This window comes from Aythya fuligula, chromosome Z, assembly GCF_009819795.1.
Source record: "Aythya fuligula isolate bAytFul2 chromosome Z, bAytFul2.pri, whole genome shotgun sequence".
NCBI classification, from domain to species: Eukaryota; Metazoa; Chordata; class Aves; order Anseriformes; family Anatidae; genus Aythya; species Aythya fuligula.
Window position 1 is genome coordinate 41,084,650 of NC_045593.1, and position 18,618 is coordinate 41,103,267.

The window sequence follows — 18,618 nt, forward strand, 5'->3', positions numbered from 1 at the left end:
ACAAAAATGAATGTAAGTGCAAAAATTGTTAGACATTTTAAGGATGATGACAGACACATTTCATTGGAGGGCACATACAGATGTAAGATACCAAAGAAGTATGGGCAACCCAAAGCTGAATCAAAGATGTGACTGATATTAAAGCTAAGACACTGAACATTTATAATGAATGGTCCGAAGCACCTTTTCTGTTTTACTCAGAGTTTGTCTAATAAGTTGCAGGGTAATGCCACACCTAAATTTAATAAATAGCTACATTGTAAAATAGATTGTGGTACTGTGGTGATTAATGCTGTATTTTTATATATAGAAAAGTGAACAGTATGATGTTACTGATAATAAAGAGTTTGAGACTTCATACTCCAGATTATGAGTCACTTATTAAAGGAAATTAAAATAAATTCCTTCTGTACGAAATGTATGAAACTTGATAGATGTCAATTTCTTTCTTTCCTTGAAGAAATGATGTTTAGTACTTCCCATTTTTTGTTCTGATATAGCTGCTTGTATTAGATATCTCCTTTGCTGTGATGTTTCTAAGACTGTGCCATTATAATGAAGATTTAAATTTAATCTTTTGTCGTAGCAGGATCAAGTATTCGTAGAATTACTACTTTGACTATTTTGAAATTAATTACTGCTTTTTTGTGACTGTGTTTTAAGATGAAAAGCAAAAGTCGTTCTGATTTATCGGAACTTAAAGTAGGACAAAGCACTATTGAAGATATAATGTCAAGAGCTTATGATAGTTTTGATATCCAGCTCAGCAGTATACAGTTACTCTACAGCAAACATGGTGAGTAGTCATAAAAGTAAATCTGTCTTTAACAGATTAAAAATATTTCAGTAGTTGATGTACCTTCATATTTTTAACTGAAACAGTGGAGAATCTTTGGGACATGTTTCTCTAAACTCAGATTTCAAACTCTATCATGTGAACATATTAAGAACTTCCAAAAAATACATTTAGGTCTTAGACTCCAACCTTACATTTTGCTAAATAAATGAACCAAAGTCCCTATTTGTGAAGACTCCAAAATGTCTCATTTGATTTAGAGCATAATAAATATGTACTTTTGCTCTTATTCCAACAGTGTAATTAATTTATGATGTATTTTCATTCGGTTCCTTTTTCTGACTTCCCTCCAAATGAAAAGCAGAATCCATGAGTAGTTTTAGGTATGATTATTTTGTGAAGGTAAAGAAAGGATCAGAATCCCTTATTGAGGGAAACTTCTAGTAGTAGTTTGTGAACTAACAATACAGAAAAAGTCAGAATCAAAGAAGTCTAGGACATCTAATTCTTATGGTTCTGGAGGAGAATCCAAAGCCTGAACTCCTAGTACAATGCATGTTAAGAATTAGGTCCTTGAAATCTGCATCATTGTTTGGGTAGATGTTTAGATGTGAACAGTGAAACAGTGAACAGTATTAAGTACTGCAGTATGTCTGAAGTCCTAATCCTGTACAATATGTATGTATTGAAGAGCTATTAAAGAGGCTCTGTCACCTGAATTTTTAAAAAATGTATATTAAGTAATATCAGGTGCCTTAATTCCGTAGTATGTGTAATGAAAAGAAGTATCATTCAGTTTCAAAGCTTAGGGATTTTTTTGCTCCTCTAGGTGAAAACTGGCAAGAGGCTCGTAAGCTGAAATACTCATCTCAACATATCTTGCAGCCTTTGGATGTGAAAGTTGAATTTAGCAGAGCTATGGTTGTCACAGATGCAAGAATGCCCAAGTAAGTCTAGTTTCCGTTTTTGAATTTTACAGTAAATTATGTTTGTTTTTTTTTAAGGGAGAGAAGAGAAGATAATCAAGTATCTATTTATAATTCTTATGCTATTTTACATCAGCCACATGTATCTCGCTTCTAAGACTCACATTTGGTCCTAAATATTTTGTTAAATATACTAATCATAGTCCAGATTAGGTCTTTCCGATACACATTTTAGTCCTCATTGAAAATACGGAGGGACAGAAAATGTTAATTTACAATGCCTCTCTTACAAATATCACAAAATATTTTGAAAAGCGATTTGCTGTCTTACTCCCTTACTTTTGTTTAGGTTGTTTGTCTGTGTTGTTTATCTAACCAGCCTTGTCAAGGAAAGTGCTCTTAATGTGTAGAGTGTACACTTAGGTTTATTTAGCAGAAGAATTATTGCTTATGGAAGTTGTACTCAGAAGGCATTTTCATGTTACTACTGTTGAAGCAAATCTGATGTCCAAGACCACTGAGACAAAAGGGCAGAGATGTACTTGGCTCTGGTGAGTCTGCACCTCAAATACTGTTTGATTTAGGGCCTCTTGCTACAAGAAGGACATTGAGGTGCTGGAGTGTGCCCAAAGAAGGGCAACAAAGCAGAGATAATTCTACACATATTTTGGAAAAAGTATCCTCACTAATGTCTGACAAGGACACTACTTGCTAAAAATTCCATTGTTTTTGAAGTACCATTAATGCATTACAACCTAATACAGTTTTTAGGACAATCATGATACAACAAACTAGCTTACACTTCATTCTTAAAACTATTAGAAATTCAGATTTTAGCGATGCACTTACAGGCATAAAGATTGGCATAGGCCCTGGCAGAAAAATGTTTAGCACAATCAGGGGACAATTTATGAAATGAAAGGATTGCAAAGAATGTGAAGATCATGAAGACCAGTTGTTCTCCAGGTAACCTGTTGTCTGAGCTGGTAGATATGGATGGGGAGCAGAGTGAAGCCCTCATAACTGGTGAGGAAATGGTTAGCCACCTGCTGAACTACTTAAACATATGCAGGTCTTTGGGGGTGGATGGGATACACCCAAAGGTACTGAGAGAGTTGTCAAAAGTGCTCACTAAGACACTTTCCATCATTTATGAGCAGTCCTGGCTATCAGGGGAAGTCCCAGTCAACTGTCAGCTAGCAAACATGATGCCCATCTGCAAGAAGGTCTGGAAGGAGTGTCTGGGAAACTCCAGGCCTGTTAGTCTAACCTTGGTGCCAGGGAAGATCATGGAGCAGATCATCTTGAGTGCCATCATGCTGCATCTACAGGGCAACCAGGTGATCAGGCCCAGTCAGCCTGGGTTTATGAAAGGCAGATCCTGCTTGACAAATCTGATCTCCTTCTACGATAAAGTGATGTGCTCAGTGGATGAGGGAACAGCTGTGGATGTGGTCTACTTAGACTTCAGTAAGGCTTTTGACACGGTTTCCCACAGCATTCTCATGGAGAAACTGACTGCTCGTGGCTTGGATGGGTGTACACTTCATTGGGTTAAAAGCTGGCTGGGTGTCTGGACCCAAAGAATCATGGTGAATGGAGTTAAATCCAGCTGCAGTCTGGTCTGCTCACTAGTGGAGTCCCTCAGGGTTCATTACTGGGGCCAGTTCTCTTCATTATCTTTATCAGTGATCTGGATGAGGGGATTAAGTGCACCCTCAGTAAGTTTGCGAACAACACTAAGTTGGGCACAAGTGTTGATCTGCTCAAGGGTAGGATGGTTCTGCAGAGGGATCTGGATAGGCTTCAGTAAGGCTGAGTGCTGGCTTCTGCACTTGAGGCACAACAACCCCATGCAACCCTGCAGGCTGGGGGAAGAGTGGCTGGAAAGCTGCCTGGTGGAAAGGGACCTGGGGTTATTGGTCAACAGCCAGCTGAACATGAGCCAGCGGTGTTCTCAGGAGGAGGACAAGAAGGCCAACAACATCCTGGCTTGTATAAGAAATACTGTGGCCAGCAGGACCAGGGAAGCGATTGTCACTCTGTACTTGGCTCTGGTGAGTCTGCACCTCAAATACTGTGTTTGATTTAGGGCCCCTTGCTACAAGAAGGACATTGAGGTGCTGGAGTGTGCCCAAAGAAGGGCAACAAAGCTGGTGAGGGGTCAAGAAAGAAGTCTTAGGAGGAGCAGCTGAGGGAGTTGGGGTTGTTTAGCCTAGAAAAAAGGCTTTGTGAGACCTTACCATGCTCTACAGTTACCTTAAAGGAGGCTATAGCGAGGTGGGGATTGGTCTATTCTCCCAAGCGCCGAGTGGTAAGACAAGAGTGGAACTGGCCTTAAGTTGCACCATGGTTGGATTTTAGGAAAAAAAATTTGACTGTAGGGGTTGTGAAGTATTGGAACAGGCTGCCCAGGGAAGTAGTCGAGTCACTATCCCTGGGGGTCTTCAAAACACAGAATCACAGAATATATGTCTAGTTGTAGAGCTTAGTGATATGGTTTAATGGCAGTGCTGGGTTAAAGGTTGGGCTATATGATCGTAGAGGGCTTTTACAACCTAAATGATTGTATTCTGTGCTATGAATCTAGGATTTGTTTACTCAGAAGTAAAATAATGCATACCACTGGTGCTGTGTGTTGTGAATACACAGCATTGATTTTGTGGTACAATGGTGCCACCTTCCGGAAAGCTGGGAAGCTAGCTTCGGAATTTCGATGTCTGACATGGTAAAACATCATACTCTTTTCTTCCTTACCTTTTCTATTTGGTGGAAGAGGTTAGATAAGAGAACTAAAAAGACAGATTCCTGAGAGTTATATGTCAGGAAGCCCAGGGAGAGAAAGTGAGATTTCATTTCTACAGTCATGTAACACACTGTTGTTTTAACGTAGGTTTGTAATTGGGTTATGCTAGTATAACCTGGGTTAAGGAGTGTCTGTCCCTAAGGAAAGCACCTATTGCTGTATAATATTACTGCTTCTCATGGCATGCAACACAAAGAGAAGTGCAATAGAGTATAGGAGTATAGGGTATACTCCTATATATATATATAGGTACCCTATAGAGTATAGGGCATAGAGTAAAGGATAGGTGCAGTTGATTACAGTACGAAATCTATATCCTAGTTGCTGTAGTCTTGCTTAAAGCTAGTAAAGATGAGAGTGAAGACTTTATCTCTCTCACTTTCTCTCTCTCTATATAAATCTATGGGGGAAAAAAAAAAAAAAGAAATCCATCTTTATTGTACAGCTACGTGTTTGTCTGGTTGTTCCCCTTCTTCTACCCCTCCCTGTCCCACAACCCCCTACCCTGCCCTCCCTGGGCCTAGAGTTAAGCACAACAAAGCTGAGAGGAAACAGCAGGTCCTGTTTCTTAGATTTTCTGTGTTAAGCATCTGCTGCTGCCCACTGTTGGAAGAATTCTTTATATGTTCTAACTAGCTGTTGGAATAAATACATCATAATGTTCTTGGAGGCAGTTTTTTGTGCTTGGAGACAGTTTATTATGCTGCTCATTTCTCTGAGGAACTGGGATACATTTTATGTCTTTAAAAAGTCAGTGACTATATTCAGTTCTACTTCATATTGGCAAAAGTCTGTTCAAACAGGGTTAAAATACATTTTATTGATGACTTTTTTAAAGGGTTATTTTATTCCCCTGTGTCTTTTACATCTATGACATTTATTTCCATGTTTGCTATGTAAACTAATATTAGAGCCAGGTTAAATAACTTTCTTAAAGTTATGTATATTTGTGTACTTTGCTTGAAATTTTAGGTTGCAAACATTCTTATGCAAAAAGTTTTTTGTTTTTTTTTTTGTAAAATACTGTGTGAGGGCTTAGCTGTGTGATTTACCGCAAGTAATTAAATGAAAAATATGAACAGTTTCTGATTGTAAGGATAATATACTTTATGTAAGCAAATCAGGAGTTATTTGCAACCTTCATTCGGAAGACATTGTACCATATGGAAATATAAATTAATATCTAGATATTTGTTAGTTAATGATCTCCTCTGTGTGCAACAGAAGTTATGTGTCTGTATTAAATATAATGGTTAGATGACCTTCCTTCTGACCAGGAAAAGTAGTGTATTTTTCAGAAGAAAATGAATGTGATGTCTGAATGAAATAGTTATAAGATAACATCGACTATTTATGTAACAGGTTCAAACTGTATGGACAGCTGCCTTTACTTTCGGTCCAAATATCAGACCAAAAGCTGAAAAGTATCTTGGAGCTAATTGATAGCATTCCTAAGCCAGAAAGTGCTTCTACCACTTCTCCTCCAAAAGTAACTGAGGTAAGGTTTTTAAAAATTATTTCATCAATACTAATCACAAAAATAAATTCCTTGCTGTTAACACTGCAGTTATTAAATGAGCAGAGGAAAGTGGAGAACAAGCATTTACTTAGAACCTCTCAAAACTTGTAGCTAATTCTGTAAAGCTATAGAAATTTTGCTTGTCAATGTTTTATGCTTTCTTAAAGGATTGGTACTTTCTTGTTAGTATTCCTGAAAAGTATGTTTTAACTTCTGATAATCACCTGTTTTTAAGAAAATTAGAAAGTGAACTCCTAATTGCTTATTTTTAACATCGCTCTAATCTGTACAATCTGGCCATGTTTTATATATATGTTTTTAAAGCAGTCTTTTCACTGTAACACAAGCAAAATCTCCATGTCAAAGACAAAATTGGGCTATCCATGTTTCTCTCATTTGTGAATACTGCTAATTATCCATTATTTATTCCTTTGTGTACCTGGTTCTAAAAGAATAATGGTCAACTTTGTGTATGTGTGTTTGTTTTGAGATTTACTTAAAAATTATCTTTCCATCTTTATTTGTTAGAAAAATTATTCTGCTGTTTTCCTTGTGGATATCAATGCAGCTTTTGGTGTTGCTTTCTGTGTGTTATTAGCATAATATTCAATAATAGTACATGCACATGACTAGACACACACCTTTTGAAAGTATATGTTGAGTGAAATTTAACATGTAGTTCCATCTTTTAAGTAGTAACATGAAAATTCTAGCTAGTTCTGACCTGCTCTTTTACTTTTCATGTACTAATAGTATTCTCTGCTGTTTTGTGCAAGTAGTCATAGAAAAACATTCTTCAAGGGTAAAAGTTGGGATTTTAATTTCACATAAGTAAAATGTGCACATATGGAATGGCTGTCATATACTTGAATGACTAGATATACTTGAATTTAATCAGAAAATTTCTCTGCTACATTTAAAAACCTTTAACTTTGTGCTTAGTATTCCCTGTACATTACTTGTTACATACAAGTTCAGGTTAGGAAAGTCAATGTGAATGTGACTGATTATATGCAGCATCCATATTAAAACCTGTGGTTAAACTTGTCTGATTAAGTCTCCATTTGTTGCAGGGCTTGACAGACTCTGAATTGCTGGTATTAATTCAGTTAACTTGTGCAGATTTGATGGTTTATTGTGGCTGAGGTATTGTCATGCCTTCATCCCTGTAGCTGAAATTCTTCTGAGCTTTGTTGCCATCACTTCTGAAAAGAAAGGAATGAGAAACCTTTATTCGGCACTCTGAATGTGAAACTTGCAGTTTACATTTTGAATTAGTGGAGGAGTTGTTTGTGGACTGTGAAAACAAGAAGATGCTTCTGAACAGATCCTTCTAGGTTTCTGCACTTCTGAAGTAGCCTTAGAATGTGAAAGTCTTGCGGATGAGACATTGAGACACTTTCATAATTGCAACACTTAGTATATCTATCACTCAGACATGGTTATATTGAGTAAGGTCAACTTATGTAGGCTGGAGAGTGGGAGATGATTAAAAAGTGAAGAGTGAGATGAAATAGGGAATCTTGGTAGACTGCTGGAAACAACGTTCATTCAAAGATGAGTGTTTTGTTGTTGGTACAATTCTTAGTTTTCTGAAGGGAACAAGAGCTACTAAATAAGATAAGGTTTTAAATGTAGCAGTAACTGGAAAAAAAAAAAAAAAGAGCCGTTGTCATTTGCACAGTCCAGAGCCAAAAGTATTCAAGAAAAATGGGTGTACAGACAATAACCACCTCTCTACTTTATTTTGGGACTCAGTGCAAGGTCCATGTATGCTAAGCACACGTGGAACATGCAGAGGAGCATTCTTTACAAAATGAAACGAGTGATTTTGCTTTCTGAGGCTTGATGTGAAATTTGTCTTTGCTGGAAAAAACATTTAATTACAGAATCACAGAATCACCTAGGTTGGAAGAGACCTCCAAGATCACCTAGTTCAACCTCTGACCTAACACTAACTAGTCCTCCACTAAACCATATCCCTAAGCTCTACATCTAAATGTCTTGTAAAGACCTCCAGGGATGGTGACTCCACTACGTCCCTGGGCAGCCCATTCCAATTCCCAGCAACCCTTTTGGTAAAGAAGTTCTTCCTAATATCCAATCTAAACCTCCCCTGGCACGACTCTAACCCATTCGCACTCATCCTGTCACCAGGCATGTGGGAGAACAGACCAACCCCCACCTCACTACAGCCTCTTTTAAGGTACCTGTAGCGAGGGATAAGGTCTCCCCAGAGCCTTCTCTTCTCCAGGCTGAACAAGCCCAGCTCCCTCAGCCGCTCCTCGTAGGACTTGTTCTCCAGGCCCCTCACCAGCTTCGTCGCCCTTCTCTACACCCGCTCAAGCACCTCCATGTCCTTCTTGTAGCGAGGGGCCCAAAACTGAACACAGTACTCGAGGTGCAGCCTCACCAGAGCTGAGTACAGGGGGACGATCACCTCCCTAGCCCTGCTGCCCACACTGTTTCTGATACAAGCCAGGATGCCGTTGGCCTTCTTGGCCACCTGAGCACACTGCTGGCTCATATTCAGCTGACTATCCACCATCACTCCCAGGTCCTTCTCTGCCTGGCAGCTCTCCAACCACTCATCTCTCAGCCTGTAATGCTGCTTGGGGTTGTTGCACCCCAGGTGCAGGACCCAGCACTTGGCCTTGTTAAACTTCATGCAGTTGACCTCAGCCCATCGGTGCAGCCTATCCAGATCCTCCTGCAGAGCTTTCCTACCCTCGAGCAGATCGACACACGCACCTAACTTGGTGTCATCTGCAAATTTACTGAGGGTGCACTTGAACCCCTCATCCAGATCATCAATAAAGATTTTGAAGAGGACTGGACCTAGTACTGAGCGCTGGGGGACTACACTAACAGAACCTATCTCTGCCAAATATAGTGCAACCTGGAGTGAAGATTCTTGTTTCCCTTTCTACATGTAGTGACAGTGACAATTCACGCATTTTCAGTTAGTGCTCTAGGTTGTAGGCAACTGCATCTTAATATTACACACTCTGTTTCCCCAGATACATCATAGAATAATGATCCCCTTCTACTAGATCAGGTGCCCCAAAGTCCCCTTGAACCTGGCCTTAAACACTTCAGGGATGGGGTGTCCACCGCTTCCCTGGACAACCTATTCCTGTGTCTCACCACCCTCAGAATGAAGAACTTTTTTGTAATGTTTAATCTAAATCTACCCTTTTTTAGTTGAAAGCCATTCCCCCTTGTCTGATCATTCCACTCCCTGACAAAAGAGCCCTTCCTCAGCTTTCCCATAGGCTTTCTTTAGGTATTGGAAGGATGCTATAAGGTCTCCCTGGAGCCTTTACTCTTCTCCAGGCTGAACAACCCCAACTCCCTCAGGCTGTCTTCATAGAGTAAGTGCTCCAGCCCCTTGACCATCTCTATGGCCCTCCTCTGGACTTGTTCTAATATGTCCACGTCCTTCTTGTGCTGGGGGCACCAGAACTGAACATAGGACTCAGGTGAGGTCTCATGAGAGAGCAGAGAAGGGGAAAATCATCTTCATCTCCCTGCTGGCCATACTTCCTTTGATGCTGCCCAGAACACAGATGGCTTTTTGTGATTCATGTGTGCATTGCCAGCTCATGCTGAGCTTCTCATCAACCACCACCCACCAGTCCTCATTAGGGCTGCTCTCAATTCATTCTCCACCCAGCCTGTATTTGTGTTTAGGATTGCCCCAGCCCAAAAAAATGTCCAGCAAAGGACTTTGCACTTGGCTGTGTTGAACCTCATGAGTTCAACACCACCTATCCAGCCTGTCTAGGTCCCTCTGGATGGCATCCCTTCCCTCCAGCTTGTTGACTGCACCACAGAGCTTGGTATCATTGGCAAACTTGCTGAGGCTGCACTGGATTCCATTATCCATGTCTCCAACAAAGATGTTAAACAGCGCCAGTCCCAATACAGACCTCCAGGATACACCACGTGTTACTGATCTTCCAATTTGATGTTGAGCTGTTGACCACAAGTCTTTGAATCCAACCATCCAGCTAATTCCTTACCCGCTGAGAGGTCCATCCATCAAATCCATTTGCCTCCAATTTAGAGACAAGAGTGTCATGGGGGACAGTGCAAATGCTTTGCATAAGTCCAGGTAGATGATGTCAGTTGCTCTACCTCCATCCACCAAAGCTGTAACTGTGTTGTAGAAAGCTACCAGATTTGTCATGAAGAAATTTGAAAACAGTGTGTACGATCTTGGACACAATTTTGTCATGCGTGATGAAATTTGGACACAATTCTGTCTACTATCATATTCTCTCTATTCCTTTTTATTATTTTTTTCCCCGTTCTTTTTCTGTTCTTTTTCTTTCTTCCTCTACAGCCTCTGGTATTGTGTAATTTTATAAAGAAAGCTAGTCCTTTACTGTTCTCTGAAGCTGCCATTCTGTAATCCTTAGAGGGGACTAGGTTTTGTCTTTCCTGATGTTTTGTGTGATGTCCAGTCTGTGTCCATATTTTGATCTGTGAAGTTGGGTATTTGAATCCCTTCACTCTGTTTCCAGATGGATTATCTCTGCAGCTATTCAGCTGTGTATATTCCTGCTGTTTCTGTTCTATTTATATTTTCTGTTCTATGTTATATATTCCTGCTGTTTCTGTTCTATTTAAGCCTCTTTTCTTCCCATACTTTTACTTATTAATAACACGTTCATTTAGAATGTTTTGTGCTTAAAATAACACTGATTTCCTTAAGTTCTAAAGCTTCTATGCCGTAGTATTTGTGCGTGATATAGCACGAACAAAGAATTCAAGCAAAAATTTATATGGTGTCTTCTATTTCAGGCTGCGATATCGCCTGTACTCTCAGTGCCACATTTATCACAAGGTGTGCTTCCTGTTTTAGATCTTCATTCATTTGCGGAGTCAGGTAATACAATCTATTTTAAAGTCTGATTTATTGAACAGTTCAAGTGATTTTTTTTTTTAAGTACATTGGGTTCATTTGTTTCTCCTGGAGTAAGTGACCATTCTGAGGCTTTGTTTCAAATTCTTGAGGTTAAAAAGCAATATATTCTGTGTAGTTTCGTATTCACTCTGTACAAAACATTGATGCGTTTTCTCAAAGCAGCACAATTTTCAGTGCTTGTTCTTTCTGTTACTTTTCTTGAAGTAGAACATTTCTTTCACAGGGTAGGATGTTTATTTTTTGTCTTTTGGATGCGTTACAATAGGTATCTATCAGAAAAGACATGTCAAATGCTCTTTATAAATCATACTGTCTTGGAAAATGGTGAGACTTGTGATGGCCTCTATTTATATGGGTCTTTAATCTGCCATTGTTCCCTACTGAGTGTATTTTTAGGAGAATTTGAAGTTCTTCATATTTCACAAAGCTTTAGGTTTTAAGTCATTTTCATCAAGTGTGAAGAATTCTGAGTCTGTGCTCATTGTGAAATGAATTCTGTAAAGAACTTGTGTAAGACATAGAGAATAAAATTAGCTTTTTCAATAACCTGTTAACCTGATGAAGTATGCAGCAGTGCTCTGAATTTTAGTTTTTTTGAATCAAACCTTGGACATTCTGGTGAGCATTCCTGGTGGATTTTGAAAACCAAAAATAAATTGAGAGAAAAGCAAAGATCCACTAAGTAATTAAATGTAAAGTTAAAAGTCTTAAGTTGGATATTCAGGGTGTTGATTCAGAACGTCTGTAGTAACGTGTGTCATTTTTTACTTCAGTATGTATTTAGTCCTCTCATGATGATTTTAATTATTTTATTTGAAAGTTTTTATCTTTGTTGGTTATAGTAGAACTAAAAAATACTAACTGACTGTTAGAAACTACTATGTTATAAACACACAGCATTTTCACAGGATCAAGCAGAAGATACACTGCAGAGGAACTGATCATGTTTAATACCAACTTTCTGTTCAAGCAGTTTAGCTTGATTGTAACATTCCGTCTAATAGTTATAGTTGAAGAATAATACAATATATCAGCGTTGTTTCAACATCAGTTGCTCTAGCTTTGCCAAAACATTCAGTTGGGGAAACAGCGAAGAATACTTTCTCTGCTCTCCCAAGTTGATGATGTGACACTAGCAAAATTATAAGGAAAGCTAGTTATTTTTGCATTGATGTAATCACTTCTAATTCAGTGTGTGTACAGTGTGTATACAGATATGTATCTGTGCATCTTCATCTATTTTTATGAGTTCTTTTAGATGCCCAAAGGTAAAATATCTTTCCCTTCTTAAAATTAGGGTGAGGTGAGAATGAAAGCATGTAGCAGTTAATTTGAGAAAGTGATTACTAGATTTCGATTGAATCAGGTTTGTTTTTAAATTATATTATACACGGCAGCTGTGCAAACGTTTTTATTGACTCATATGCATGCCTACCTTCCCTCCAGATTGCAGGGTGCTTTTAAACCATAGAATATACCTCCTCATGTCATCTGTTCGGTTTTGTCCGAAGAAAGATAGTTGTTCCTTTAACTGCTCAGCTGCTGGTTTCTTGGTGAAAGGAAAAAGCTATTATTATGTTCTATCTATTGGTCATTGTAATACTTGTCTAATAACGTCATGTGGAATAAAGCTTTGCTTTTTCTCACAAACCTGATGAAGTCAGCAGCAGTTGGTTCAGCAGAAGAGATGTCTTGCCTTTAGTCTGCACTAATAGCTTAATGAGACACTGCGCTCATTTTTGCATAGCCGGTAGTGAGAGAATGCTGGCAAAGGAGTTAATGAGAGTTGATGATGTGATAGTGCAGCTGTAGGTGTTGTGGAGGCAGGAACTGAGGCAAGTGTAGAAACAGATTTAGCTAGGTGATCTTCCCAAAGTTGTCTACATCTCTAAATTTACATGTACATCTCTAATTTACATGTACATAAAAATTCTAGGTCATATTACTGCAAAATACTGGTTGTCTAAAATGTGTATGTAACATTGTTGTGAATTAATCTTTAGAATCAGAAGAAGAATTTTATGATGCTCTAAGCAGTCCTGTGGAAGACATGCCATTTTTTGAAGCCCCATCTGGTTCCCTCACACGAGCTAGCAGTATAAAGCGAAAAAAACTACGTAAACAAGAATCTTTGAAAAATATGACTGAATTTCAGCTGAGGTTTGAAGTAGCTGAGGTAAGGTTACACATTTTTTTTTGTCTCTCCAAAGCACACCTGATCTATCTATGACTCTTTCCTGTTCATTGTGTTCACAAATTCATGCTTGTAGAATTATTGATTTCCCGTTTCTTACTCAAACTGTTCTGGAGCGTTCAAGAGGTTGTTTTTGTTTTCAAGTCACAGTTGTGCTTCTGCATCTTCATCTGCACTGAAACACCTTGTTATGTCTACTTTCCCAGTTCATTTTATCATTGAGTTTCCTTTACCTAACCATCACTGGTGGAGCTCAGAAGCAGTTTTATTCTCTGTGCTTCACTTTTATTTATTAATTTATTTATTTTGCTTAAGATGTAGCCTTTGACGTGTCTTTTCCAAACACTTCTGTGACCACTGGGAAAACTTCATTAATGTTTCATGTCATGCAATCGCCCTATTTTTACCCTCTGTTTTTTCTTAAATTCTGTTGAACTCAACCATAACAAGTTCACTGTGAGGCATTTAATGGTTATTCTTGCTGCTTCAGACTTGAAAAAGAGTATTTTACCTAAGTGCTATCTGACTACATCAGTTGGTCTGTTAACAGATAGTGGCGATGACAGTGTTATTGCTGTGACTCAGTCTATAGCTTTACAAATAAACCACACAAAGTCAGTTAACTTTACAGATTCTGTTTTAGAGTAGGATTTACAGGAAGGCTTCAACACATAGTAACTAGCTTGCAGCATCTTGTTATGCTCTAGACTTCTAAAAATAAATAATGAAAAATCATTACTATTTTTTTCCTTAAGAATGACTAAGATGTTGTATTTTATATCCTTCTTTACTGGTAACTCTAAGTTACCAGTTCACAGTCTCTAAGAAAATGATATACATCTGTAAAGAATCACCTACCTCTCCATTTGTTGCCTTTATAGTTAAAAAATTGAAAGGAAGACTGCATATATTTATTTTGCTTAGTTTATGAAAGACGATGACAATGGACAGCTCAGGTAGATATTTATTTAACAACGTCTTTGTTGTGTATGAATGAAAAATCTGGAACTTATATTGATTGATATTCAGCTTGCAAATTCCTTAATGGCAGAGCTCAAAAAAAAAAATCCAATCACAGAGTCATTAAGGTTGGAAAAGACTTTCAAGATCATCTGGTCCAACCATCACCCTACTACCAATGTCACCCACTAAACCACCTCCCCAGTCCTGCTGACTACACTATTGCTGACGCAAGCCAGGATGCCATTGGCCTTCTTGGCCACCTGGGCCCACTGCTGGCTCATGTTCAGGTGAGCATCGATCAGCACCTCCAGATCCTTTTCCTCTGCACAGCTTTCCAAGCACTCTGCCCCAAGCCTGTAGCGCTGCATGGGGTTGTTGTAACCGAAGTGCAGAACCTGGCACTTAGCCATATTGAACCTCATCCCCTTGGCCTCTGCCCATCGACCCATCCCGTCCAGGTGCCTCTGCAGGGCCTCCGGCAAATTGATACTTAACCCCAGCTTAGTGTCATCTGAAAACTTGACTTTCTTTCCACCTGAACTGTGGGGGTTTCTTCTGTTCCCCGTACCAGAATGCCAGGTTAGGAGGATGAGTACCCTGAGCATAAGTGGTCTGGCTAGTAAAGACAGACGCAAAGGAGACATTTAAAACCTCAGCCTTTCCCTTATCCTCAGTAGTCATGTTCCCCTCTGCATCCAGTAAAGAAATGGAGATCCTCTTTGGCCTTCCTCTTCCTATTAGTATATTTATAAAAACATTTTTTTGTTATCCTTGACTATAGTGGCCAGGTTGAGTTTGTGCTGGTCTTTGGCCTTCCTGTTTTTTTCTCTGCATATGCTGGCAACTTCCTTGTAGTTTCCCTGAGTTGCCTGCCCCTTCTTCCGCTGGACGTAAACCTTTTTTTTTCCTGAACACACAGCAAAATTTCTCTGTTTAGCCATGCCAGTCTTCTTCCCTGCCAGCTCATCTTATGGTGCACAGGTACAGCCTGCTCCTGCACCTTTAAGACTTCCTTCCTGGGGAGCGCCCAGCCTTCCTGGACCCCTCTGGCCTCCAGGACTGGCTCCCAAGGGGCTCTTCCTACCAGTGTTCTGAACAATTTGAAGTCTGCCCTCCAGAATTCCAAGACAGCAGTTTTACTGACTCCCCTTCCTGACTTCACCAAGAACAGAGAACTCTACCATGTCATGGTCACTCTGCCCAAGACACCTCTCTACTACCCCATCTCCCACCAGTTCTTCTCTGTTCATGAACACGAAAGCAAGTAAACAATGCCCACTGGAAATCTAGTTTTGACTGAGTTGAACATTACTAAATGCTTTACAGAACCGTTTTAAAAATTAATGAGTTCCTATAAGTGTAACTTTCCTCAAACATACATACATGTAATACAATTTTTGCTAAAACAGCATCAAACAGTATTCTAGTAATTTTGCTCATTGAACTCTTTATTTTTTCCATGTCTTTTGCTGTATAAAGTTTAATGATCAATATGCCTTAACCACTAAAGTATATGTAAATATACGATCCTATATAAAAGCTAAGAAAATAATTCCCTACCTTTTTTTTTTTTTTCATAGGTCTTAATAAAATTATGCCGCCTTACTGGTAATACCGAGACACCTGTGCTGCAGCTTGAGGTTGTAGGGTTAGGCACTGAACTTAAATTAAGAACGTTTGACATGACTGCAAATGCTTTCCTGCATGAAGTTTGTCTGCTGTGCCCAGAGTATATGGGTAAGTGTCTGTATGCTGGTCAAAAAAATGATTCATTAATAGCTAATAACACTTTGAATGTGTCTTCAAAAAGCCTGCAGGGGTTTCTTTTGTAAGATGAGGAAGATCCACTTCTGGAATTAAATATAAGGTGTAAAAAAGGGAAGATAATTCTAGAGCTTATTCTGTTAGTAATGCTTTTGCAAATTTGTTCCAGTGCTCATGATTTTAGATGAGGCATCTATTTTAGGTGTGCAAAAGGGCTTTTAAAATTAAATGGTAATGACTGCTAATAGTCTAGTTTATAGGCTATAGGTGATCAAAAGATGTATAGGTACCTCATCAAATTTTTTTCTTTATTAAAAAAAACTTTTTTTTTTTTTTTAAGATGATAATGGCAAACCAGTTTACATAATTACTACTTTGGATAATGTAGAAGATGATCTTCTCACTTTGGAGTATATAAAGGTGGGAAAACAGCAGACTTTTCTTTTGAATCATAAGTTAATTACAAACTACAGTATCACTGAGAAATGCTTTTTCCTTACTTAACCATTTCTTCATATATTGAATGTCATGTGCAAAATCTGTCTGGTCCCTAAACAGACTAACTTATATATCATAAGCTGTAATTTGAAATTTGCAAACATCTCCTATTTGTCTTGTTTATGTGCATGTTTGGTGGAATAGGCTGATATTAATGGACCAGAACTGAAGACTCTGTATAAGAATGTTCTACAGAAGATAAAGGTACGATACATATATATTTAAACATATTTTTTCTACATTTGGGGGACTGATTCATTTATAATCTGATTAATTAACAATCTGATTATTCTTTCAGGTGAACTTCTCTTCTCTTGATGTTCATCTGCATACTGAAACTCTCCTGAATGCCATGAACTATCTAAACAATCTTCTACCCAAACAAGAAACTAAAGTTGCAGAAGAACCAGTTCAGGAAAAAATTGAGGAGAAGAAGGATGTTCTTAAGAAATTAAGTAAGTTTCTTTATTCTTTTTATCTTTCCTCTCTCTTCCCTCATCAAAGTAAGACAGAAAACAGAAATATTTGCTATTTTTTTTTATAAGTTCACAGTTTTTCTAATTTTGATGGTGATAAAAATGTTAGCTAGCAGATTATTATTGAGTAGCCAGGGTATGGTGTTACTCCTTTGCTGTAAGTGTGTAGCAGAGAAATAACTGTATAATTAAATGAGCTAAGGTAGTTGCTGCAGCTGTTGACATTTCCTGAGGTAGAAAGAGTAAGCATGCTGTTTGAGTATGTCTTCAAATTTGCTTAGTTATGATAAACTGTGTTGAATGGTAGCTTATTGGAAATGATTATATTCCTAATGGTGTTCTGCAATATAATAAGAAAAGTATTTTTGCATTACAATATTTATAAAAAAAAATCCGTATAAAAATTAAAGAAATAAAGATCTTGATGGGTTAGAAAATTTAGCATGAAGATCAAAACTTTTGCTAATAAGTGTATTGAATGCATTCTAGACAACTTTGTGCTTTCATAGTTAAAGCATAATGTGAATTTAACTGTTCAGTGAGATGACTTTGTTCACCATCTTTCTTCCTATCATAAATATATTTTTATTAGTTTAGGTTTGTAACCCACTCATTTAGCAATTTATTAATATGTAAGCACTGACTGCAGATGTGAATACAAAATAGACACTGCTGCATTTCATAAGCTCCAGGACAGGTTTGTTTATTAGTGAGCTACTCAGTTGCTGAATGAATAAATTCTGTTTGGCACCAATTTTGTTGACATAATTTGCTGGAATTGCTGCTTTAGATTTATGAACTTGCACGTGAGTTTGGATTTAGTTTGTAGTGTAATAAATAGATGGTCCTTGCTTAGTGGAAGCTGGGTTTGAGCATTTAAAATCTTTTGCTATGAGATGCAGGTAATACACATGTATTTCATTAATATAAATTACCATGTTTTCAGGGACACATAGGTAGCACGTAAATTCCTGCAATTTACAAGAGATCTGGTGAGTCTCTTTATCAAAGGTACCTGGTACTATTGTAGGTACCTGATTTGTATGTATAAATTTAGGGCTACTTGCCTTCTTTGGTATTCAGAAGAAATATTGCATCCTGAAAGGGATGCGGACCAGTCAATTATTCAATAATATTGGTCTGAAGGAATTGTGCTACTGCAATAAGGTTCATCTCATCTCCTTCCATGTTCTAAGTGTTTTCTGTCACTCACGCTGAGCACAAGGCAAAAGATAGGTACCTGTCTATTCAGTAATAATTATGATTGATTTCTCTTCGTCTATTCAAGGCACATACCACATAAAATATATATATATATATATTTATTATAATACATATATATATATATATATTATTTATTTATTTATTTATTTATTTATTTCTGGTATGAATTGAGACTTTTGATTTCCTTACAGTTAATTTATCCTCGTTATTTGAGGAACATCAGTCTCTTGTGAATAACTTGCTTGTCATGCAGTCCTACCATTCTCTCACCAGGAATTTGATGCATCTGATTTGTTGATAATGTGAAGCATAGATCACCTCCCTTGCTTGCTGTTGTGTCTGGGAGCTGCTTTGAAATTAGTAGCAGTATGTCAATAATACTCCTTTCTGCTGTGAGAAGGACTTCTCTGAGATCTTTGCAAATGTTTCTTTCTATTAATTTTAAAACAATTAGATTTCTGGTATTTATTGAAAAAATTATTATTGAAATACCCCAATACAAAATAATCAAAAAACCAC

The 18,618-nt window shown here is 38.0% G+C and overlaps 1 protein-coding gene across 5 annotated transcripts in view; it reads left to right on the forward strand.

Annotated features, from left to right (window-relative positions):
• Positions 1-18,618, forward strand: part of VPS13A (vacuolar protein sorting 13 homolog A) — a 118,165-nt gene that overhangs the window by 30,518 nt on the left and 69,029 nt on the right. For all 5 annotated transcript variants that reach the window (XM_032206606.1, XM_032206607.1, XM_032206608.1 and 2 more), the window contains exons 21-29: positions 664-796; positions 1,626-1,743; positions 5,891-6,026; positions 10,857-10,941; positions 12,984-13,156; positions 15,718-15,874; positions 16,242-16,321; positions 16,544-16,603; positions 16,698-16,854. In XM_032206606.1, the coding sequence (XP_032062497.1) occupies positions 664-796; positions 1,626-1,743; positions 5,891-6,026; positions 10,857-10,941; positions 12,984-13,156; positions 15,718-15,874; positions 16,242-16,321; positions 16,544-16,603; positions 16,698-16,854 (1,099 nt within the window). The remainder of the gene's footprint in view (positions 1-663; positions 797-1,625; positions 1,744-5,890; positions 6,027-10,856; positions 10,942-12,983; positions 13,157-15,717; positions 15,875-16,241; positions 16,322-16,543; positions 16,604-16,697; positions 16,855-18,618) is intronic.